This window comes from Jaculus jaculus, chromosome 5 (genome assembly GCF_020740685.1).
Source record: "Jaculus jaculus isolate mJacJac1 chromosome 5, mJacJac1.mat.Y.cur, whole genome shotgun sequence".
Classification (NCBI taxonomy): domain Eukaryota; kingdom Metazoa; phylum Chordata; class Mammalia; order Rodentia; family Dipodidae; genus Jaculus; species Jaculus jaculus.
Genome location: NC_059106.1, coordinates 48986433 through 49006202, shown reverse-complemented (window position 1 = coordinate 49006202; position 19770 = coordinate 48986433). Strand labels below are relative to the sequence as shown.

Sequence of the window (19770 nt, the reverse complement as noted above, 5' to 3'; positions counted from 1 at the left end):
AATTTTTTTTTAAAGTTTATAGTTTGTAGTTTATTATCAGTTACCTTCTCCTTGCTGGGACAAAACACTTGACCAGAAGCAGTTTATGGAAATAAAAGGTTTATCTCCAGCTCATAGTTTTGAGGGGAAGCTTCACCATGGGAGTGCATGACAAGAGAAGGCAGCCAGGTGTCACATTGCCACACCAGCAGGGAGGAAGGACAGGGTGCGCTTGCTGGCGCTTGCAAGCAGGGCTAGGTTGTACAATCCCAGAGCCTGCCTCCCAGCAACACACCTCTTCCAGCACGGCTCCACCCCCCAAAGTTTCCACCCCCTAGGGACTAAGTATGAGGCTCAATCACAAACACATGTGACTCTGGGGGTCATTTCACATTCAAACCACCAAATCTTGAGGCTTTCATTGGCATGACACCAGTGGCATTCTCCAAGAATGGATTTACCCCTGGGATGGGCAAGGATGTCCCCTCAAGAGTTCAATGCTAGTTGTGTGTATGGTGGCTCATGCCTTTAATCCCAGCACTCAGAAAGCTAAGGTAGGAGGGTCACCATGAGTTTGAGGCCAGTCTGGACTACACAGTGAGTTCCATATCAGCCTGGGCTTGAGTGAGACCCTGGCTCAAAAAGAAAAAAAAAAAAGTAAATACCTACAGAAAATATTTCAGTTTATTACAGCTTCAGGATTTCAGATGGTTGGGAATTACCCAGTAATTTTCAAGCCTCTTTATGACTTTTATTACCAAAATAAATATCCAGATTGTCTATCATTGGCATAAACCCCAAGATGTTTACTGCCTGGTTAGGCCGTGTAATAAAACAGGCACTGGATCATAAGAAGGTTAACAGCGCTGGGAAGAGTTATTGTCTCGGCATAGCAACCCGTCTGTTAATTAGCACAGCCGCCGCCATGGAGGTGAGAGTTTTCTAGCAGCATCGGGTGGCTGGGAGATCTCTGCGAGCAAATGGTTACTGCGCATGCTTTCAGGGGACCCTGGGGAACACTGGAAAGCAATCAGAACAATAAATCAGCACCGTGCTTCTGCCAGGGTGCTCTTCTGGCCATGGAATACGAAGGAAGCTGAAGCACAGGCAGAGGAAACTTGATTTGAATTTAAGCCCTGTGCATCTTGTAGTTGAGGAGTGCCTGTTATCAAATATCCCCTCTCTGGGATGAGCAGCGGTCAAGACAGGGAGGGAGAGCAACAGCGCAGTAAATCAAGTGTAATGATCTCCAGAATGTTCCGGCAATTTTTCAGATGTCATTAGTCACCTGAAACAACATTTAAAACATGACCTTCTGACATGGTCTCAAAGATGATCGTTATTTCATGGTATTGCTCTGTGATGGTTAATCTTGTTAATTTGGTGGGATTTAGGATCACCATGGAAATACACACCTCTGGGCATGTCTGTGAGGGGGTTTCCAGAGTAGGTTCATGGAGATGGAAAGACCCCCCCCAGCTGAGGGCGGCACCATCTCGTGGGGTGGGGTCTCAGGCTGAGTGAGGAGGAAGTGAGCTGAGCACCAGCCTTCCTTTCTCTGACCAGCTTTGCTTCAGGCTCCCTCCACTGTGCCTTCCCCACCATGATGGACTGTGACTTTGAGCTGAGAGCCCAAATGAACCCTTCCTTCCTTAAGTGGCTTCTTGTCAGGGATTTTGTCACAGCAACGTGAAGGTGCCTGAATGGTGTTAGAACACAGACGTGGTTACTTTAAGAGGCTCTGCTGACTGAGGCCTTGCTTATAAAGCAAGATAAGCTCCCTTGTTGCCCAGGTCCCAAGCCCACCTGAGTTACAGCCCTGGGTCCTCTCTAGTGCCGTGCTCACTTTCCTCACCCCCAGCCAGCACCTCCAAGGCTCTAGCACATAATCCGAGTCATGTGGTCTGGACTATTCGTCCTCCCCCAAAAACTTACACAAGTTGGGGACTCCCTGTGTTCTTTGGAAAGCAAAGCCCCGCTCTTTCTTTGACTTTAATGACTATCATACTCTTCCATAGTATACTAACCACTCCAATAAACCTCCCCCCTCAACCAAATACATTCCAATAAGTCTTCCTTAAGCCTGTCTTTAAGAACATTTCTACATACACACACACACACACACACACATATGGGAGAGAGAGAAGAGAATAGATGTGCCAGGGCTTCCAACCACTGCAAACAACCTCCAGACACATGCACTCCCTTGTGCATCTGGCTTACATGGGGTCCTGGAGAATCGAACCAGGGTGCTTTGGCTTTGTAGGCAAGAGCCTTAACCACTAATCCATCTTTTCCAGCTCCAATAATTTTTCTTTTAGGGCTGGAGAGATGGCGCAGCAGTTAAGGTACTTGCCTGCAAAGCCTAACAACCCAGGTTCAATTCCCCAGTGCTGACGTAAAGCCAGATGCACAAAGTGGCATGAGTGTTTGGAGTTAGTCTGCTATGGCTGGAGGCTCTAGAGTTCATATTCTGTCTGGCTTTCTCTCTTTCTCTCGGTCTCTCAATCTCTGCTTGAAAATAAGTAAATAAAATATTTTTTAAAAAGAACCTTTCATTTAAAAGCTTACAGGTGGGACTCGGCTATGCTCTGAATTGGGAGAATTTCTGAAAAGGGTATTTCACTATCTGACTGCAGAATTGTACTCAGCTGAAGTGAAAGATGCTTGTCAATGAGACAGCTGCATGTCAGGGAAGCTGTTTGCAGTGGGCGTTCCTGTAGGACCTGCTGTGTTCATTATTCTCTCATAAACAGGCCCAAAGGAAGGCTATTCATCTGCTTAACTATTAGAACATGAATTTGCTTACCTGTTTATTATGTTTCCTTCATCAGAACATGTATTAGCCAGCTCTCTGTTACTGTAACAAAAATCCCCAAGACAGTCAACTTAAAAGTGTTACTTTGGCTCACAGAGCTTATGGTCCTTGATCAGGTGGCCCTGCACTTTGGGCCTGTGGGCAGAACATGACCATGGGAACATGTGGCAGAGACAGAGACTCCTCACATGGTGACCAGGAAGCAACGAGGGAGAAAGAGGATCGTCTGGAGTCCCTATATCTCCATCAAAGGCACATGTGTCCTCAATGACCTAACTGCCTTCAACCAGACCCCAACTTCTGAAAGGTTGCATCACCTCCCCTGGGATGGAAACCAAGCTTTAAATAATGGGCTTCTGGGGGACACACAAGAGCAAAACTATAGCAGAAGAGAACCAAGGAAAGCAAAGACCATGCCAGCTTGGTTCCCTGTTGAGTGCCCAGAAAATAGCATGGTAAAGACTAAATATTTATTTATTTTTTAATATTTTTGTTTTTTCAAAGTAGGGTCTCGCTCTAGCCCAGGCTGACCTGGAACTCACTATGTAGTCTCAGGCTGGCCTCAAACTCAAAGTGATCCTCCCACCTCTGCCTTCTGAGTGCTGGGATTAAAAGCAAGTGCAACCATACCTGGGGAGAGAATGAGGATAGGGATGGGCATGCCAGGGCATCCAGCCATTGCAAATGAACTCCAGATGCATGCACCACTGTGCATCTGGCTTTATGTGGGTACTGGGGAATTGAACCTGGATTATTAGGCTTTGCAGGCAAGTGCCTTAACCACTGGAACATTTCTCCAGCCTAGAATATCTATTCTCCAGAATAAACAAATGGATGAATGAAAACATGAACCAATCAATAGACAAGGTCCATACCTGTGGGAGAGGAAGTCAAAGACCACCCTCAAAACCTTAGAGAATATCAAATCCTACACACACTATGTTTGTTTTTGTGGCGGACTGAATGTGAAATGTCCCCCACAGCTTCATGTGTTTTGAAGACTTGGTCTCTAGCTGGTGAATTTGGAAAGGCTGCAGAGCCTTTGGGAGGTGGAACCTTGCTGGAAGAGGTGTGGCCCTGGGGGAGGACCTTAAGGTTTACTGGTCCAGCAGACTGGGTGTGCAGAGCTCGCTCACTCTTGCTGCTACCGCCCAGCTGATGTGACAAGATTTGATGTTCACCTGTCTTCTCCTGCCATGCTCCCCCCACCATGATGAAACTTTCCCTCAAAGCTGAATGCCTGGAATAAACCCTTTCTTTCCATCAGCTGCTTCTGTTTTTTTTTTTTTTTAATTTTTTAAAGAGAGTGAGTGAGAAAGAGACAGAAAAAGAATTGGTGCACCAGGGTCTCAGCCACTACAATCAAACTCCAGACGGTTGTGACACTTAGTGGGCATGTGCGATCTTGCACTTGCCTCACCTTTATGCATCTGGCTTACATGGGATCTGGAGAGTCAAACATGAGCCCTTAGGCTCCACAGGCAAGCACCATAACTGCTAAGCCATCTCTCCAGCAATGGTTGGGTGTTTTGTCCCAGCAATAGTTTTTAAGCATGCAAACACATGATAAAGTTTACTTCATGACTTATCATAGGAAGAGATTAACAGCAACAATAACAAAACTTATAATAATAAATATAATGATATCCTGTAACAAAAGTTATTCAAAGCATATGAGCTGCTTCCTTCTGGAAGTTTTCAGTTAGTATTTTTCAGCTGTGGTTGGCCATGGCTAACCCAAGATGTGGAAAAGAGGGACTGCAGTATTTTTATAAGGAACTGGGCCCCATTCTTGACCTGTGGACCTTCCATCTCTGGAAGGACTGCCATGCATAAGCCATGTCCATGCCCAGAGCAGAAGCCATGCTACTTGAGCTGGGTATAGGAGGGAAGAGGACAGAAACAGGGACTGGAGAGCAGAGGCCTGGGTGGGGTGGGAGGAGATGACCACACTTTAAGCAGCATCAGCTTTGTCTGTGGCTGCTTTCTTTCTATCAGCTTTGCTGATGTACAATTTTTGCACAAAATCAATGCCTGTGTGTGTCTGTGTGTGCATGTGTATGCCATGCATGCATATGGAAGTCTTTCTGGCCCTTGTCTCCCACTTTGTTTGAAACAGAGTCTCTATCCTCACTCTGCCTCCAATTGCTGTAGCCCTGTTGGGAATACACACACACACACACACACACACACACACACACACACACACACGGCACCTGTGTCTGGCTTTAAGTGAGTTCTTGGAATCCAAATGTCTTTGAGCCATCTCCCAAGCCCCCAATGATCTTTTTTTTTGGGGGGGGAGCTGGCAGGATCTCTCTCTCTCTCTCTCTCTCTCTCTCTCTCTCTCTCTCTAGTCCAGGCTGACCTGGAACTCACTCTGCAACTCCAAGCTGGCCTTGAACTCATGTTGATACTTTTACCTCAGCCTCATGAGTGCTAGGATTAAAGGTGTGTACAACCATACCTGTTTTGTTTTTTATTTTTAAAGAATTTGGGGCTAGTTTCCAGAGACTAGAAGACACCTGATAAATCCAAACCTTCCAGGTGGCGAATGTTCATTTGGTGAAATTACCCATCATTGAGGCAGTAACTAACTACCTTCAGGGCTCAGAGAGAGGCCTCCCTCCCCTTAGCTAACCACCCACTGTTCTTCTGGCTGGGGAGTGGGTGTGAGCATTGGTCACTCAAGCAATGAAACAGTGTTGGGTAAATGTGGGAAGCAAGGAGCAAAAGCAAGACAGCGGACCAGAGTTCAAGGGGCATCCCACCTCTGACATGCTGTGCAAGCTCTAGGCAGTTCCTTGGCATCTCTGGGGCTGCCTCATTTTCCTTATCTGTACACTGGCTGTCAGAGGACTGTGAGGTTGAAGTGGGTCCAGCACTGAAAACACTTCACTCAGCACGTGTCAATGTCACTCTCACCGTGCTGGGAAGCTGCTGAGCCTCTGTCCCCCATGGCCTCCTGTCCCCAGCCACCACACTGCTATAATCACTCCCTTTTCCCAGCTGTCCTCTGTCTGTGCTCCCTGAGAGCCATCACCCTGTGGTGTGAGTGGACTCCGACTCTCTCCAAGTCCTACCTGGCTTTTTAAGTTCTCCATCTCTTTCTGCCTGGGATCCATGCCTTCATGCAGTCCCTGAAACTTCGGGATGCCCCTGTCACTGTGCCTGGAGGCAGCAGTCTCTGACAGCCTGTGACTGAGGTTGACCACTTCGCTCTGCAGGTTCATTATCACGGCGTCTTTGTACTTGGATTCGATCTCGAAATCTGAGAGCCGGTTCACCTCTCTCCCCAGCAGCATAATGATCTCATCCTGCGGGAGGACCACACGGAAGCTTAGAGGGGGGTGTGGAATGAACCCCTTTCTAAAATGTGGGGAGGGCAGTGTCACTGTGGGGGGTGACAAGGACAGGTAGAAATAGGGTCTCTCACTGAACCCAGAGCTCACTGATGAAGCTGGGATTATGGGCATGTGCCACCACACCTGGCATTTTGTGTGGATGCTGGGGATCCAGACTCAAATCCTCATCCTGTGCACACAGCACTTTGCCCAGTGAGCCTCTCCTCACCCCTCATCCATTTCTTTCAAAGAAAGGGCTACAGCTCTTCCAGCCATTTTTTTTTCCTGTCCCGCCTCCCCATGCCTCTGTGCCTTGGGCTGGTCAACCACGCCCTGACTCCAAGACAAAGAGGGTTCTGCATCAGTGGAGAGACTCGAGCTCATCCAGAGAGGAGAGCTGGGAGCAAGGCATCTTCTGTGCAGTTGTTGTCCCTGAGTGATGTCTGTTTCCTTTGCCCCCAACTTTCTGCTAACCTGCAAGTCACTTTGAAAAGCACATGTTGGTAAAGAGATGAAATTTCTGAGCAAGTCTTAGGGTGCTGCGCAGTGTCTGTCCTGGCTTTCTCTAGCTCCTCACAAATAAATAAATAAATAATAAATAAATTTTCAAAAGAGGTGGTAGAGGAACTTCTGTGCTGCAGAGAACAAAAGGGGGTGGTGAGCCCCGCTGTTGGTGACTAGAGCTTCTGAGACCCCTCACCTTGTCCTGCTGGTCTAGGTCCTGGTCCACATAGATCTCCATGGGGGGTGCTGCTCCCGAGAGTCCCTCCGCCACAGTTTCTTCTGACAGTTCCATGGCACTGGCCCACACTGTGTGACATCAGCAGACAGCGCAAGATACCGTAAGATCCCAGCTTGTGTGATTTTTCCAGACTGGCTTCATATCACTGCCTCTGAGATTGTAATCTTTCTTTTTTAGTTAGTTTTTTTTTTTTTTTGCATGTTTTTGGATATGTGTGTGTGTGTGTGTGTGTGTGTGTGTATGTGTGCACTTGTGTTTATACATCTGAGATCACATGTGTATGTACATACATGTGGAGGTCAGAGACTAACATTGAGATTTTCCTTGATCACTCTCCACCTTATATTTGAAGGCAGGTTTTCTTTTTCCTTCCTTCCTTGCTATTTTTTTTTTTTTTTTTTGAGTTAGGGTCTTGCTCTAGCCCGGGCTGACCTGGAATTCACTATGTGGCCTTGAAGTCATGGTGATCCTCCTATCTCTGCCTCCCAAGAGCTGGGATTAAAGGTGTGCACCACCACACCCAGCTGTGAAGGCAGATTTTCTTGCTGAACCTAAAGCTCACAGATCTGGCTAGACTAAGCTGGCCAGTGAGCCCCAGGCATTCCCTGTCCCTGGCGTCCCAGGGCTGGGATTACAAGCATGCACCATCATGCCCAGCTTGTCTCAGTGTTGGAGCTGAGGCCCTGAGCTTGGGTTCTCATGCTTGCATAGCAAGTGCTTTACCCACTAAGCCATCTTCCCAGCCCTGCTTTCAGTTTTTGAAACAGGATCTCATTATGTAGTCTAAGCGGGCCTGAAACTCACCATGTAGCCTAAATTGGCCTTAAATTTGGGGCAGTCCTTCTGCCTTAGCCTCCTGAGTGCTGAGATTACAGGTGTGAGCCACCAAGCCTGGCTCTGAGGTTTACATCTACTCTGATGTTAACAGTACAAAGAAGGGGCTGCAGAGATGGCTTAGTAGTTAAGGTGCCGGCCTGTAAAGCCTTAGGACCCATGTTCGACTGCCCAGATCCCACATAAGACAGACGCACAAGGTCACACATGTGCATAAGGAGGCACATGCTTATGGTGTTTGATTGCAGTTGCTGAGGCCCTAGCATGCCAATTCTCTCTCTTGCCCATAAAAGAAATAAAAAGAAAATAAAGTACAAAGGAGGGCTGGAGAGATGACTTAGCAGTTAAAGTACTTGCTTGCAAAGCCTGATGGCCCAGATTTAATTCCCAAGTACCTATGTAAAGCCAGATGCACAAAGTGGCAGGATGCCCTGGCTCACCCATACCTATACACTCTCTCAAATAAGTAAATAAAATATTTAAAAATAAAAATACAAGTACAGGCAGGCATGGTGGTGCATGCTTTTAATCCCAGTACTAGGGAGGCACAGGTAGGAGGATCGCCATGAGTTCAAGGGCACCATGAGAATAGATAGTGAATTCCAGGTTATCCTGGGCTAGAGTAAGACTCTACCTCGAAAAACAAACAAACAAACAAACAAAAAATGTTCAAGGGGAGAGCACACAGAGAGAATGACTTAAATGGAAAGGACTAAATGTGATGGACTAGAAAATTCTATTTTTTCCAGATGCAAAACAATGTCAGGAAATTAGTTCTTTTAAAGAAATTTTATGTATTTATTTATTTATTCATTTATGAGAGGGAGAGAGAGAGAGAGAGAGAGAGTGAAAGAGAGAGAGAGAGGGAGAGAGAGAATGGGTATGTCTGAGTTCTTGCTATCACAAACAAATGCCAGACACTTGCATTTTTGTTTATGCGGGTACTGGGGAATTACACCTGGGCGGGCAGGTTCTGCAAGCAAGTGCCTTTTACCTAAGCTGGGCCATCTCTCCAGCCCTGCACAAGGTCCTTGTGATGACCAATCTGACTCCATCTTAGAGTTAGGAGCCATTTTATTATCAAGTCAAGATCAGTTTCGTTCTGCTTACTATGAAACTTAAGTTTCTGTTTGGTCTAACTGTACCTTGACCACCTGCCTGGAGCCTGCAGCTCTTGGAACTTCCCGGAACCTGAGTTCTCCCCACTCTGACAATGCCTTGCCTCAAGACTCTCCCAAGATGTCAGGTCAAGTAATCGTGAACTGCTATTTACTTCTGTATTTTGCTTGCCAAGTTCCCTATTGGAAATCTCTCGACCTTACAGTTTGGGAATTATAAAAACCTGCCTTTGGCTCAGGGCTGCTCTCTGCACCCCTGCCTTAGAGAGGCAGCTGCCAGCCCGGCTCCACTGTGCACAAATAAAAGCTTGCTTCAAATTGGCCATAATTTGTGGCCGGTGGCTTTTATTCTCGTGAATTCTAGGTTAACACTTATTCATTGTGTATGTGAGGCCACAGGGCTTCAGGATAACTTGCTGGGTAGCAGTTAATACCTAATATGTATGTATGAAGTTGGCGTGGGAAACACAAACTGTCAACCTGAGTTTAGGATAAATATGCTAAAAAATAGAGGCAATACTACAAATGCATGGGATTTGTCTTAAAATGCATCAGAAACTAAGATGAATTCGTGGGTGTAGAGTACCGTACAGGTGGGAGGGCCTCTGTAAAATGATTTTTTTCAGTATTCTGGATGGCACTCACCCTTCTAACACATACTAGGAAAGTTCTGTATAACTGAGCTATCTATCCAGCCCTCTTTCTACTTTTATTTTGAGACAGGCTCCTGCTAAGTTACCCAGGCTGACCTGGAACTCCTCTGTAGCCCAGAAAGACAATAACCCCACATAATCTTCTTGTCTCAGCCTGGCTGGCATTATAGGCTGGCACCACAGGGCATAGCTTTAGTATTTTTTTTTTTTTTTTACTTTGCTATATGTTTGCAAATGTTCCTATCCAAGGCTGGGGAGATGCTCAGCAGTTAAAGGCACTTGCTTGCAAGCCTTTTGGCCTGGGTTTGATTCCCCAGTATCCATGTACAGCCAGATGCAAAAAGTGGCACACGTGTCTGGAGTTTGCAGCAGCAAGAGGACCTGGCATGCTCGCTCTTTCTTTCTTTCTTTCTTTCTTTCTTTCTTTCTTTCTTTCTTTCTTTCTTTCTTTCTTCTTTCTTTCTTTCTCTCTCTCTCTCTCTCTCTCTCTCTCTCTCTCTCTCCCCACAAATACATATATAAAGAAAATAAAAATAGCATGGGCTGGAGAGATGGATTAGTGGTTAGAGCACTTGCCTATGAAGCCTAAGGACTCTGGACCCTGATTCAATTCCCCAGTACCCACGTAAGCCAGATGCGCAAGGTGGCGCATGTGTCTGGAGTTCGTTTGCAGAGGCTAGAGGCCCTGATGTGCCCATTCTCTCTCTCTCCATATATACCTGCCTCTTTTTCTCTCTCTAATAAATAAATAAAATAAAACATAAAGAAGAAAAATAGTCTTAAAAATTCTCAATTAAAATAAGAAGGGCTGGAGAGATGGCTTAGCGGTTAAGCGCTTGCCTGTGAAGCCTAAGAACCCTGGTTCAAGGCTCGGTTCCCCAGGTCCCACGTTAGCCAGATGCACAAGGGGGCGCACGCGTCTGGAGTTCGTTTGCAGTGGCTGGAAGCCCTGGCGCACCCATTCTCTCTCTCTCCCTCTGTCTTTCTCCCTGTGTCTGTCGCTCTCAAATAAATAAATAAAATATGAATAAAAAATATAAAAAAAAATAAGAATGAGGGCTGGAGAGATGGCTTAGCGGTTAAGCGCTTGCCTGTGAAGCCTAAGGACCCTGGTTCGAGGCTCGGTTCCCCAGGTCCCACGTTAGCCAGATGCACAAGGGGGCGCACGTGTCTGGAGTTGGTTTGCAGAGGCTGGAAGCCCTGGTGTGCCCATTCTCTCTCTCTCTCCCCCTCTGTCTTTCTCTCTGTCTCTGTCGCTCTCAAATAAATAAATTAAAAAAAAAATAAGAATGACACCATGGAAGAAACCTGTGGCTCCAGCTGAAGGTCTAAATTGACTGACTGCTCCATCACTGAGGCTATTGTGACCAAGAGGACAGGGGACAGAGCAAGTCCCATCCCCAAAGGTCACAAAGCTTTGGTGAGGACTAGATGAGGGATGTCTACTCTGAACAATACACCTCATATAACCAGCTGTGAGTGGACAGTCACCAAGATAACATTATCCAAAACCATTACATTAGCCTGGCGTGAATGTACTTACGTCCCCTGGGGAAGGCAACTCCCGGACTTGGGTGAGCTCCGTGTCCTCCTCCTGTACTGTGCCGACACCGTGTGAAACCTCCCGGGGGCAGTGGTGTGCAAAGGGGATTTCAGTTACCAACACGCGTGCACCTCTGAGCCCAAAAGTCATGTAGGCCCTACCACACACTGTGCACGTGTGAATACACATGCACGCCACCTCACGCTCTGCACAGGGGCCCTGCCCTGTGGACAGGGGTTCTACACAGCCTGGGGTCCATGCCCAGAACTCCAAGAACAAATCAGGCCATATGGATTACACACTGCATAGCTATCTTTTTTTTCTTCTCTCTTTCTTTCTCCCCCTCCCTCCCTCTCTCTCTCTCTTTTTAGACACGGTCTCATGTAGTCTAGGCAGTTGCCAAGATGACCTTAAACATCTAATCTTCCTACCTCTACCTCCTGAGAGCTGGGACTGGTACGAGCCACTACGCCTGGTTTTATGAGGTGGTGGGGACTGAACCTAAGGCTTTGTATATGCTGGGCAAGCCCTCCACCAGCTGAGCCATATCCCCAGGACTAGAGCTGTTTTTTTTTTTTTTTTTTTTTAAAAAAAACAACACTATTTCTGGGCCAGAGAGATGGCTTAACAGTTAAGACATTTGTCTGCAAACCCAAAGGACTCAGATTCAATTCCCCAAGTCCCATGTAAGCCAGATGCACAAGGTGGCACATGTGTCTGGAATTAGTTTGCAGTGCCTGGAGGCCCTGGCATGCCCATTCTCTCTGCCCTTTTCATCTCTCTCAAATAAATTAAAAATAATTTTTTTAAAAAAACTATTATGGGGCTGGAGAGATGGCTTAGCATTTAAGTGCTTGCCTGTGAAGCCTAAGGACCCCGGTTCGAGGCTCGATTCCCCAGGTCCCACGTTAGCCAGATGCACAAGGGGGCGCACGCGTCTGGAGTTCGTTTGCAGAGGCTGGAAGCCCTGGCGCGCCCATTCTCTCTCTCTTCCTCTATCTGTCTTTCTCTCTGTGTCTGTCGCTCTCAAATAAATAAATAAAAAATTAAAAAAAAAACTATTATGATCTGATATTCTGTTTGTCCTTAATTTTTTCTTGTTCTTTTTTTTTTTTTTTTTTTTTTTGAAGCAAGTATCACTCTAGCATAGGCAGACCTGGAACTCACTCTATAGGCTGGTGAATTCACAGTGATATTCCTACCTAACTCTCCCTGGTGCTGGGATTAAAAGCATGTGCCACCACCACACTTGGCTATGCCCTTCATTTTTTTTTTTTTTTTACATCTAACCATATTTTATTTTTAGAACCAGAGACAAGAGAATGACAAACCCCACCAAGGCCCATCTATCTTCCTGGCTTTAAATTCATTCCAAAGGCCACCCCCGGGGCCCCATGCTACCTTGCTTGAGGACCGGGGAATTGTGGTCCACCACAAAAGAGAACATCTTCCCGCTGGTGCTCATGGGCCGCTGATGGGAGGCCTGCGGGTCCATGGCGCTGGGGAATCCCTGGGACCAGCTCCTCTGCACAGCTGCTGGTCGGATGCCTTGGTGGAAGGGCAAGTTAGGTGGCGAGCACTGGTTCATCTGCTGTGCGCCTCGAGGGCACTGTGGTCTTGGCCAAGGTGCCGGACCCTGCATCCATGGGTATGAGACCTGTGGGAGACAGGAGGATCAAGGGAGTTAATATTCAGTCATACTGGCTGTGTTGCTCTGCCCTACCTGTCCGTAACCTCCCTAGGTCTGCCCTTCTGGCATATTTTTATTTATTTAATTTTAATTTTAATTTATTTTTTATTTGTTTTGGTTTTTCAAGGTGGGCCTCACTCTAGCCCAGGCTGAATTGGAATTCACTCTGTATTCTCAGGGTGCCCTCAAACTCATGGCGGTCCTCCTACCTCTGCCTCCTGAGTGCTGGGATCAAAGGCGTGCACCATCACACCTGGCTCCGGTATATTTCTTATGTTTGGGTCAGGGCCTTGGGGTGGGTCACTGGCACACCATCATATCACTGTTTATTACACCGCTCACTCTATCAAGAGATTTACATGTCAGCTAACTGAACACAGTCCACATTGATAGCACTGAGTTGGGGCAAGAACAGGGAATTAGTTACTTTGTTGTAGCTGGGACAAAGTTGCTGACCCGTAGCAGTGTAAGGAAGGGAAGGGTTCATTCTTAGCTCTGAGATTCGAGAAGCCCATCATGGCAGGGAAAGCCTGGCAGGAGCAGGACGCCAGGAGCTGCGTCATCACATCAGCAGGGAGGAAGTAGAAAGCGGAAGCAGGGCTTGACTAGAAAACTGCAAAGCCCACCGGGCGTGCTGGTGTGAGGCCTTTAATCCCAGCACTCGGGAGGCAGAGGTAGGAGGATCATTGTGGCTCCAAGACCAGCCTGGGACTACAGAGTGAACTTCAGGTCAGCTCAGCCTACAATGAGATCCTACCTCAAAAAGAAAGAAAGAAAGAAAGAAAGAAAGAAAGAAAGAAAGAAAGAAAGAAAGAAAGAAAGAAAGAAAGAAAGAAAGAGGGAAAAAAAAAAACACCCTCAAAGCCTACCCCCACTGACACATTTTCTCCAGCAAGGCTTTACTTCCTACAGGTTCCACAACCTTCCAGAACACCACTGTAAACTTGGGATTAAGTATTCAAACCTGTGAGTCTATCAGAAGACAAGCTGCATTCAAATTGCCACGACAGGTGACTTTCTCAAAGCCATGGTAGTGAACTGCTAAAACGTCACCTTGAGGGGGGCAGCCCTTCTGTCCTCCCTCTCTCACCCCTACATCTGCAGCACCCAGAGAAGATAGTGGCTGAAAGGATGGGTGAGCTGAGGTTCAGGCCAACTCCGTGGACCCCGTAGTGCACTTTGGCTTCCTCCATTGTCCCAGAGGTTGAGAGCTCTGGGGATGGGCAGTAGCCTTCACTCTCTGTCTCTAGCACACGTGGCCCGGCAGGTCAGGGAGATGCTGGGGGGCGTTGCAGCATAGGACCAAGGAAAGGTGCTTGTGGCTGCTTCAGTGGAGAGCCCAACAGAACACATTATCCCAGAGGATGAGTCAGGATCCTCCCTCATCTGTCCTCCCAGGAGGGGCAACCTGGGACAGGCTTGGTGGATTTCTCCTTCCTGCCTTGTGGTTTAATGACGACATCCATGAGGGCTGTCACCTACTGAGTTGGACTAACCTATTCCCATGACAGCCCTTGGAGGAGTCGCCCAGGCTCAGGAGCACTGCAGAACACTGAGGATCTACGTCCCACCCCTGTCTTCCTTTCTTTCCTCCTTCCTTCTCTCCCTCCCTCCCTTTCTCTGTGTATTCTCTCTCTCCTTCCCATCCTTTTCTCTTTGTGCCCCCTTTCCTTCTCTCTCATCCTCTCTTTTCCAGCTCTCTGAGCACAAATAGCACATGTTCTAAGAGCCACACGTCTGCTTCCAAGGCTCCTGCTTTCCTTTTGCAGGCTACAGAGAGCACTCGCTCAGGGCCCCAGGGGGAGCACACAGAGCTGCAGTCAACGCTGACTGACTTCTGCTGGGGTTCAGAGGAAGCCTGCTCCCTGCTCAGGACCTGAACTGGTGTGAAGTAGTTTCAGGATCTTGGTCACCCTCTGAAGACCCTTCAAGCTAGTGAGGAGGAAAATGACCAGGAGAATTGAGTCACTGGGGGAGGCTGGCCCTGCACCTGGTCATTTATCCCACACCTGGTCATTTATCCCACACCTGGTTGTATAATCCTCACACCTGGTCGTATATCCTCACACCTGGTTGTTTGTCCTCACACCTGGTTGTATATCCTCACACCTGGTCGTTTGTCCTCACACCTGGTTGTATATCCTCACACCTGGTCATTTATCCTCACACCTGGTTGTTTTTCCTCACACCTGGTCATTTAACCTCACACCTGGTCGTTTATCCTCACACCTGGTTGTTTATCCTCACACCTGGTTGTTTATCCTCACACCTGGTTATATATCCTCACATCTGGTCACTTATCCTCACACCTGACTGTTTATCCTCACACCTGGTTGTTTGTCCTCACACCTGGTTGTATATTGTCACACCTGTTGTTTGTCCTCTCACCTGGTTGTATATCCTCACACCTGCTTGACAGACTTTTGCCTTCCTTTTACTCTCAGCTATTGTGATTGAGGTTGATGTAAATTGGATACACAGATAGAAAAACTGATGTGGCCAGGCATGGTAGCACACACCTTTAATCCCAGCACTAAGGAGGCTGAGGCAGGAGGGTGGGGACTCCATCATAGGGAGTTAGTTTAGCTAGGTAGGATCAGGATGGCCCTTAAAGGGAGACATCTTAGGATGCCCCCTTGCTATGTCCATCCCAGCTGGCCTGCCTATCTCAGCTTGCCCCACCTATATCAATCCTGGGATTTAGTGCTTGCCCATCCCATCCACTTAGAACTCTCATGAGTGCACACCCTGCCCAGGTGTGGGTAGATCTCTTCTCTAAGCCCAGACCGATTGGCTAGGACACCTGGTGTTGCAGTCAGGTTTTCATTGCTGGCAGAAATCACCCAACCAAGACCAGATTATGGAAAAAAGAGGGTTATTTTGGCTTATAGGCTTGAGGGAAAGCTCCATGATGGCAGGGGAAAACGATGGCATGAGCAGAGGGTGGACATCACCCCCTGGCCAACATAAGGTGGACCATAGCAACAGAAGAGTGTGCCAAACACTGGACAACACTCATAAGCCCCCCAAAATACACTGCCTCCAGGAGGCATTAATTCCCAAATCTCCATCAGCTGGGAACCTAGCATTCAGAACACCTAAGTTTACGGGGGATACCTGAATCAAACCACCACACCTGGTATAGGTGTATCCAGGTGAGGTGGTGCAAATTTTAGCATATATCACCCCTGTACCCACTGAGAGGATTGGGTATTATTTTCTCTGTCTCCAAAATTGGCAACAAATTTTTTTTTTTTTTGTCTTTTTGTCTTTGGAAGGGTAAGATAGCTCTCTCACCCTAGCAGACATGCAGGGGTGGGTAAAGATGCTTTTTAAAAAAAATCTTTTATCACTGTCTTCACTTCTAATATTTTTGGAAGTGCACATTTTTTTAAATCCCCTTTAATTTCCCTCCGAAGATCCATGTTTGTTTACATGGGATCCTGGGCTACACATGGCATACATGGGCTTTTGGGATCCACATGGCACATCTCTCTTCTCCCCACTTTACCTTCCCTTCCTTACCTCCAGGTTTTTCCCTCCCTCACATCTTTGTAAGATCTGGATAAAATGTGGTATTTAAAAATAATTTTCTTTCTTTCTTTCATTCTTTTTTTTTTTTTTTGAGGTAGGGTCTCACTCTAGCTCAGGTCAGCCTGGAATTCAGTGTGTAGTCTCAGGGTGGCCTCGAACTCATGGTGATCCTCTTACCTCTGACTCCTGGGTCCTGGGATTAAAGGCGTGCACCACCACGTCGACTCCATAAAAATAATTTCCTTGATTACTAATTCTTTTGTTAGTTTGCAGATAGAAACTCAGGGCTCCAATTCTCCGGTTACAAAAGGATCACTGAGTTTGAAGCCAGCCTGAAATTAATTCTAGGTTAGCCTGGGCTAGAGCAAGACCCTACCAAAAAAAAAAAAAAAAAAAAAAAGAAAGAAAGAAAGAAAAGCTGATTTGCCTTGAAGTACTTGTGTGGGAGACTGGTCAGAGCTGGTCTCATTGGCAGCACACAGTTTTTCTAAAAGGGGGGGCACACTTCATAAACACAGCTAAGACTGTGGTTGGCTGTTTGGGTTCATAGCTTGTTAATTTAAGATGGCTTTAATGGAAAGCTAAAAGTTGGGTATTTGGTTTAGCAGCTGTGCTGTGTTATAAGCAGGATCAAGAAGGTCAAGTGAGCCAAGTGTCGTGGCGCACGCCTTTAATCCCAGCACTCGGGAGGCAGAGGTAGGAGGATCACCGTGAGTTCGAGGCCACCTGAGACTACACAGTGAATTCCAGGTCAGCCTGAACTACAGAGAGACCCTACCTTGAAAAAACAAAACAACAACAACAGAAAGATCAAGTCTTTCTCAGAAATTGCCACTGGTACTAGAAGGAGAAGGCAAGAAGGAAGACCATTCCTCAGAGGTCACTCCTGGCTGTGTGCATTTTAATTATTCATTTATTTTTGAGACAGAGTGTCATGGTTTGAATCAGCTATCCCTCACACACTCGTGTGTTCTGAATGCTGGGTTCTCCAGCTGATGGCAATGTGGGAGGTGGGGCTTTGCTAGAGGAGATGAGTTCCTTGTGGCCAGCGTCGGGGTGTTACAGGCAGTTCGCCTGGCCTCCCAGAGCTCCGGCTCGCTCTCCTGCTGCTGTTGTCCACCTGCTGTGGCAGAGGTGATGTCCACCTCTGCTCAGGCCATGCTTTTCCCCTGCCACCAGGAAGCTTCCCCTCAAGACTCTAAGCTGAAATAAAAGATTTCCTCCCACCAGCTGCTTTTGGCTGGAGGCTTTATCCCAGCAATGAGAAGGTGGCTGCAACACAAGGTCTCCTGTACCCTGGGCTGGCCTGGAATTCACTATGTAGCCAAGGATATCCTCGGACTCTGAATTCCTGGTTTTTGTCTCTTCCTGCTGAGTACCTCAGCACATGTGCCACCAGGCTGGATCCATGTGGTGCTGGGGCTCAGACCCAGGGCTTAGTACACACGGGGCGAGCACTCCACCCACTGGAGCACAAATCTCCAGACTGAAGATGCATAAAGTCGAGGTCAGTGACAACAAGTGTGCTTCTAGAAATGTTTAGTTTCAGGCCTTGGGAGACGGGCCGGTGGTTGAAGCTCACCACTGAAGCTCGAGCACCCACGTTCGGACCCCATGCCAACAGCTGGAAGCCATGGCGGGCTTTTGGAATCCCAGCACTCTGACTGCGTGAGGGAGGCAGGCGGAATTTCCCGAGAGTGTGCAGGGAGCGCAGCAGAGCCACGGCACAGCGAGAGCGAGAGAAACCGCCTCCGATGAGGAGGAAAGGCAGAAAGGACCCAAGAGTTGTCCTCTCGCCTCCACACGCACACCGCGGCACAGACGCACCTGTACTCTCACAAACACACACACACACACACACACGCACGCACACACACACGCGCGCGCGCGCACACACACACACACACACACACACGAACAACTTCTTTTTTTTTTAATAAAAGAAAACTTTAGCTTAACAATATATGCTGGGGCTGGGGAGAGGGTCCAGTGAGTAAAGCTCCTGCCTTGTAAGTATGAAGATATGAGTTTGATCCTTAGAACCTGTGTAAATGATGGGCATAGAGTGAGAATCGATGCTCTCTGGAATTCACACTAACTAGCGTGGTACACTTTATTACTGTCTGTGAGCAATGGGCTGGGTGTTCTTCCTATCAGTGACTTTTAAAAAATTATTTATTTATTTGAGAGTGACAGAGAGAAAGAGGAAATGAGAGAGAGACAAAGAGAGAGAGAGAGGGAGGGAGAGAGAGAGACAGAGACAGAGAGAATGGGTGCGCCAGGGCCTCCAGCCACTGCAAATGAACTCCAGATGCATGCGCCCCCTTGTGCATCTGACTAACGTGGGTCCTGGGGAATCAAGCCTCAAACCGGGGTCCTTAGGCTTCACAGGCAAACGCTTAACCGCTAAGCCATCTGTCCAGCCCCTATCAGTGACTTTTACCCTACCCATGCAGGCTCTACTTTTCCCAAGACCTGTTGGTTAAACATTTACTAACAGATTGCTGGTGGGACCCAGCACCCAGCATGGTGCCTGGTACACACTAATGGTGTTTGCTTCCCCAGGAGGAGTACCAGTGGGCAAACAGTGGTGTAAGCTGAAGGCCTCTCGCTGATTCTGGGGTTGGGGAAGGGAAAATAAAGCCTGAGTTCAGGGTCTCTTGCAATAGCAGAAAATAAAGATGTATTGTTACCTGCCCAAGACGTGCACAAAATGTGCTGTCGTGGCGGAAGACGGACTTAGGAGTCTCTGTCTATCCCCAAGGAGCTACTGACAGCTAATGGCTGCTGGGGACGGGTGTCATTCTCTTTAGTGAGCAGTATGAGCAGTATTCTCTTTTAGAATGTGGGATGAAGAAAAGGGGGTGTGGGGGGAGGAGAAAGAGCCATGAGGGGGTCTAGCTGGTCAAATTGCAATATATAGGTGAAAATGAAAAAAATTCACAGAAAATATACAAACAAGAGACCAGTGCAGCTGAGGCTGGAACCACCTGAGTGACAAGGCAAAATGACAACATAGTCATGTCACTCCGAGTATAAAGTCCAGGCTTACATATATGATGAGTAAATCAGCGTGGGGCAGAAGAGGAAATCTTCCTGCCTCTGCGGGCACCACCCCCGGGAGGCGGAGCATACCCCCCACCGAGGCCGTGCTCTGACTAGTGACCTTCTACTCTGACCCAGTCTAATGAGACTGGGGAACACTGTTCAGGCCTGGAAGAGGAAATGCCAACCTCTGCGTGCCCAGCGTCTCTGGCCAAGCCGCTCAGGGTCCTTCCTGGGCGTTCTGCACTTATGCGTGCAATACCAGTAAATGTCCAGGAGGGGGCGCAGAGACTCCCTTCTCCCCCTGCGCTCCGGGAGGGACCAGGGCTGGGCAGGGTGGAGTCTGGTCACGGCCACGCGAGTGCAAGGTGAGATTCCAGAGCTGAGCGCCACCTGTGGCTGCACCTCAGGAGGCCACCCAGCCTGGCACGTCTCCCTACCCCCCGCCCCCGATAACCCCAGCCGTGCCG

The 19770-nt window shown here is 47.8% G+C and overlaps 1 protein-coding gene across 1 annotated transcript in view; it reads right to left on the bottom strand.

Annotated features, from left to right (window-relative positions):
* The window catches only part of Fhad1 (forkhead associated phosphopeptide binding domain 1), a 136725-nt gene that overhangs the window by 107185 nt on the left and 9770 nt on the right, over positions 1–19770 (bottom strand). Inside the window, exons 4-6 of the mRNA XM_045150005.1 lie at positions 12433–12688; positions 6842–6951; positions 5881–6114 (exon numbers count right to left, since the gene is read on the bottom strand). Coding sequence (XP_045005940.1) covers positions 5881–6114; positions 6842–6951; positions 12433–12688 — 600 coding nt within the window. The remainder of the gene's footprint in view (positions 1–5880; positions 6115–6841; positions 6952–12432; positions 12689–19770) is intronic.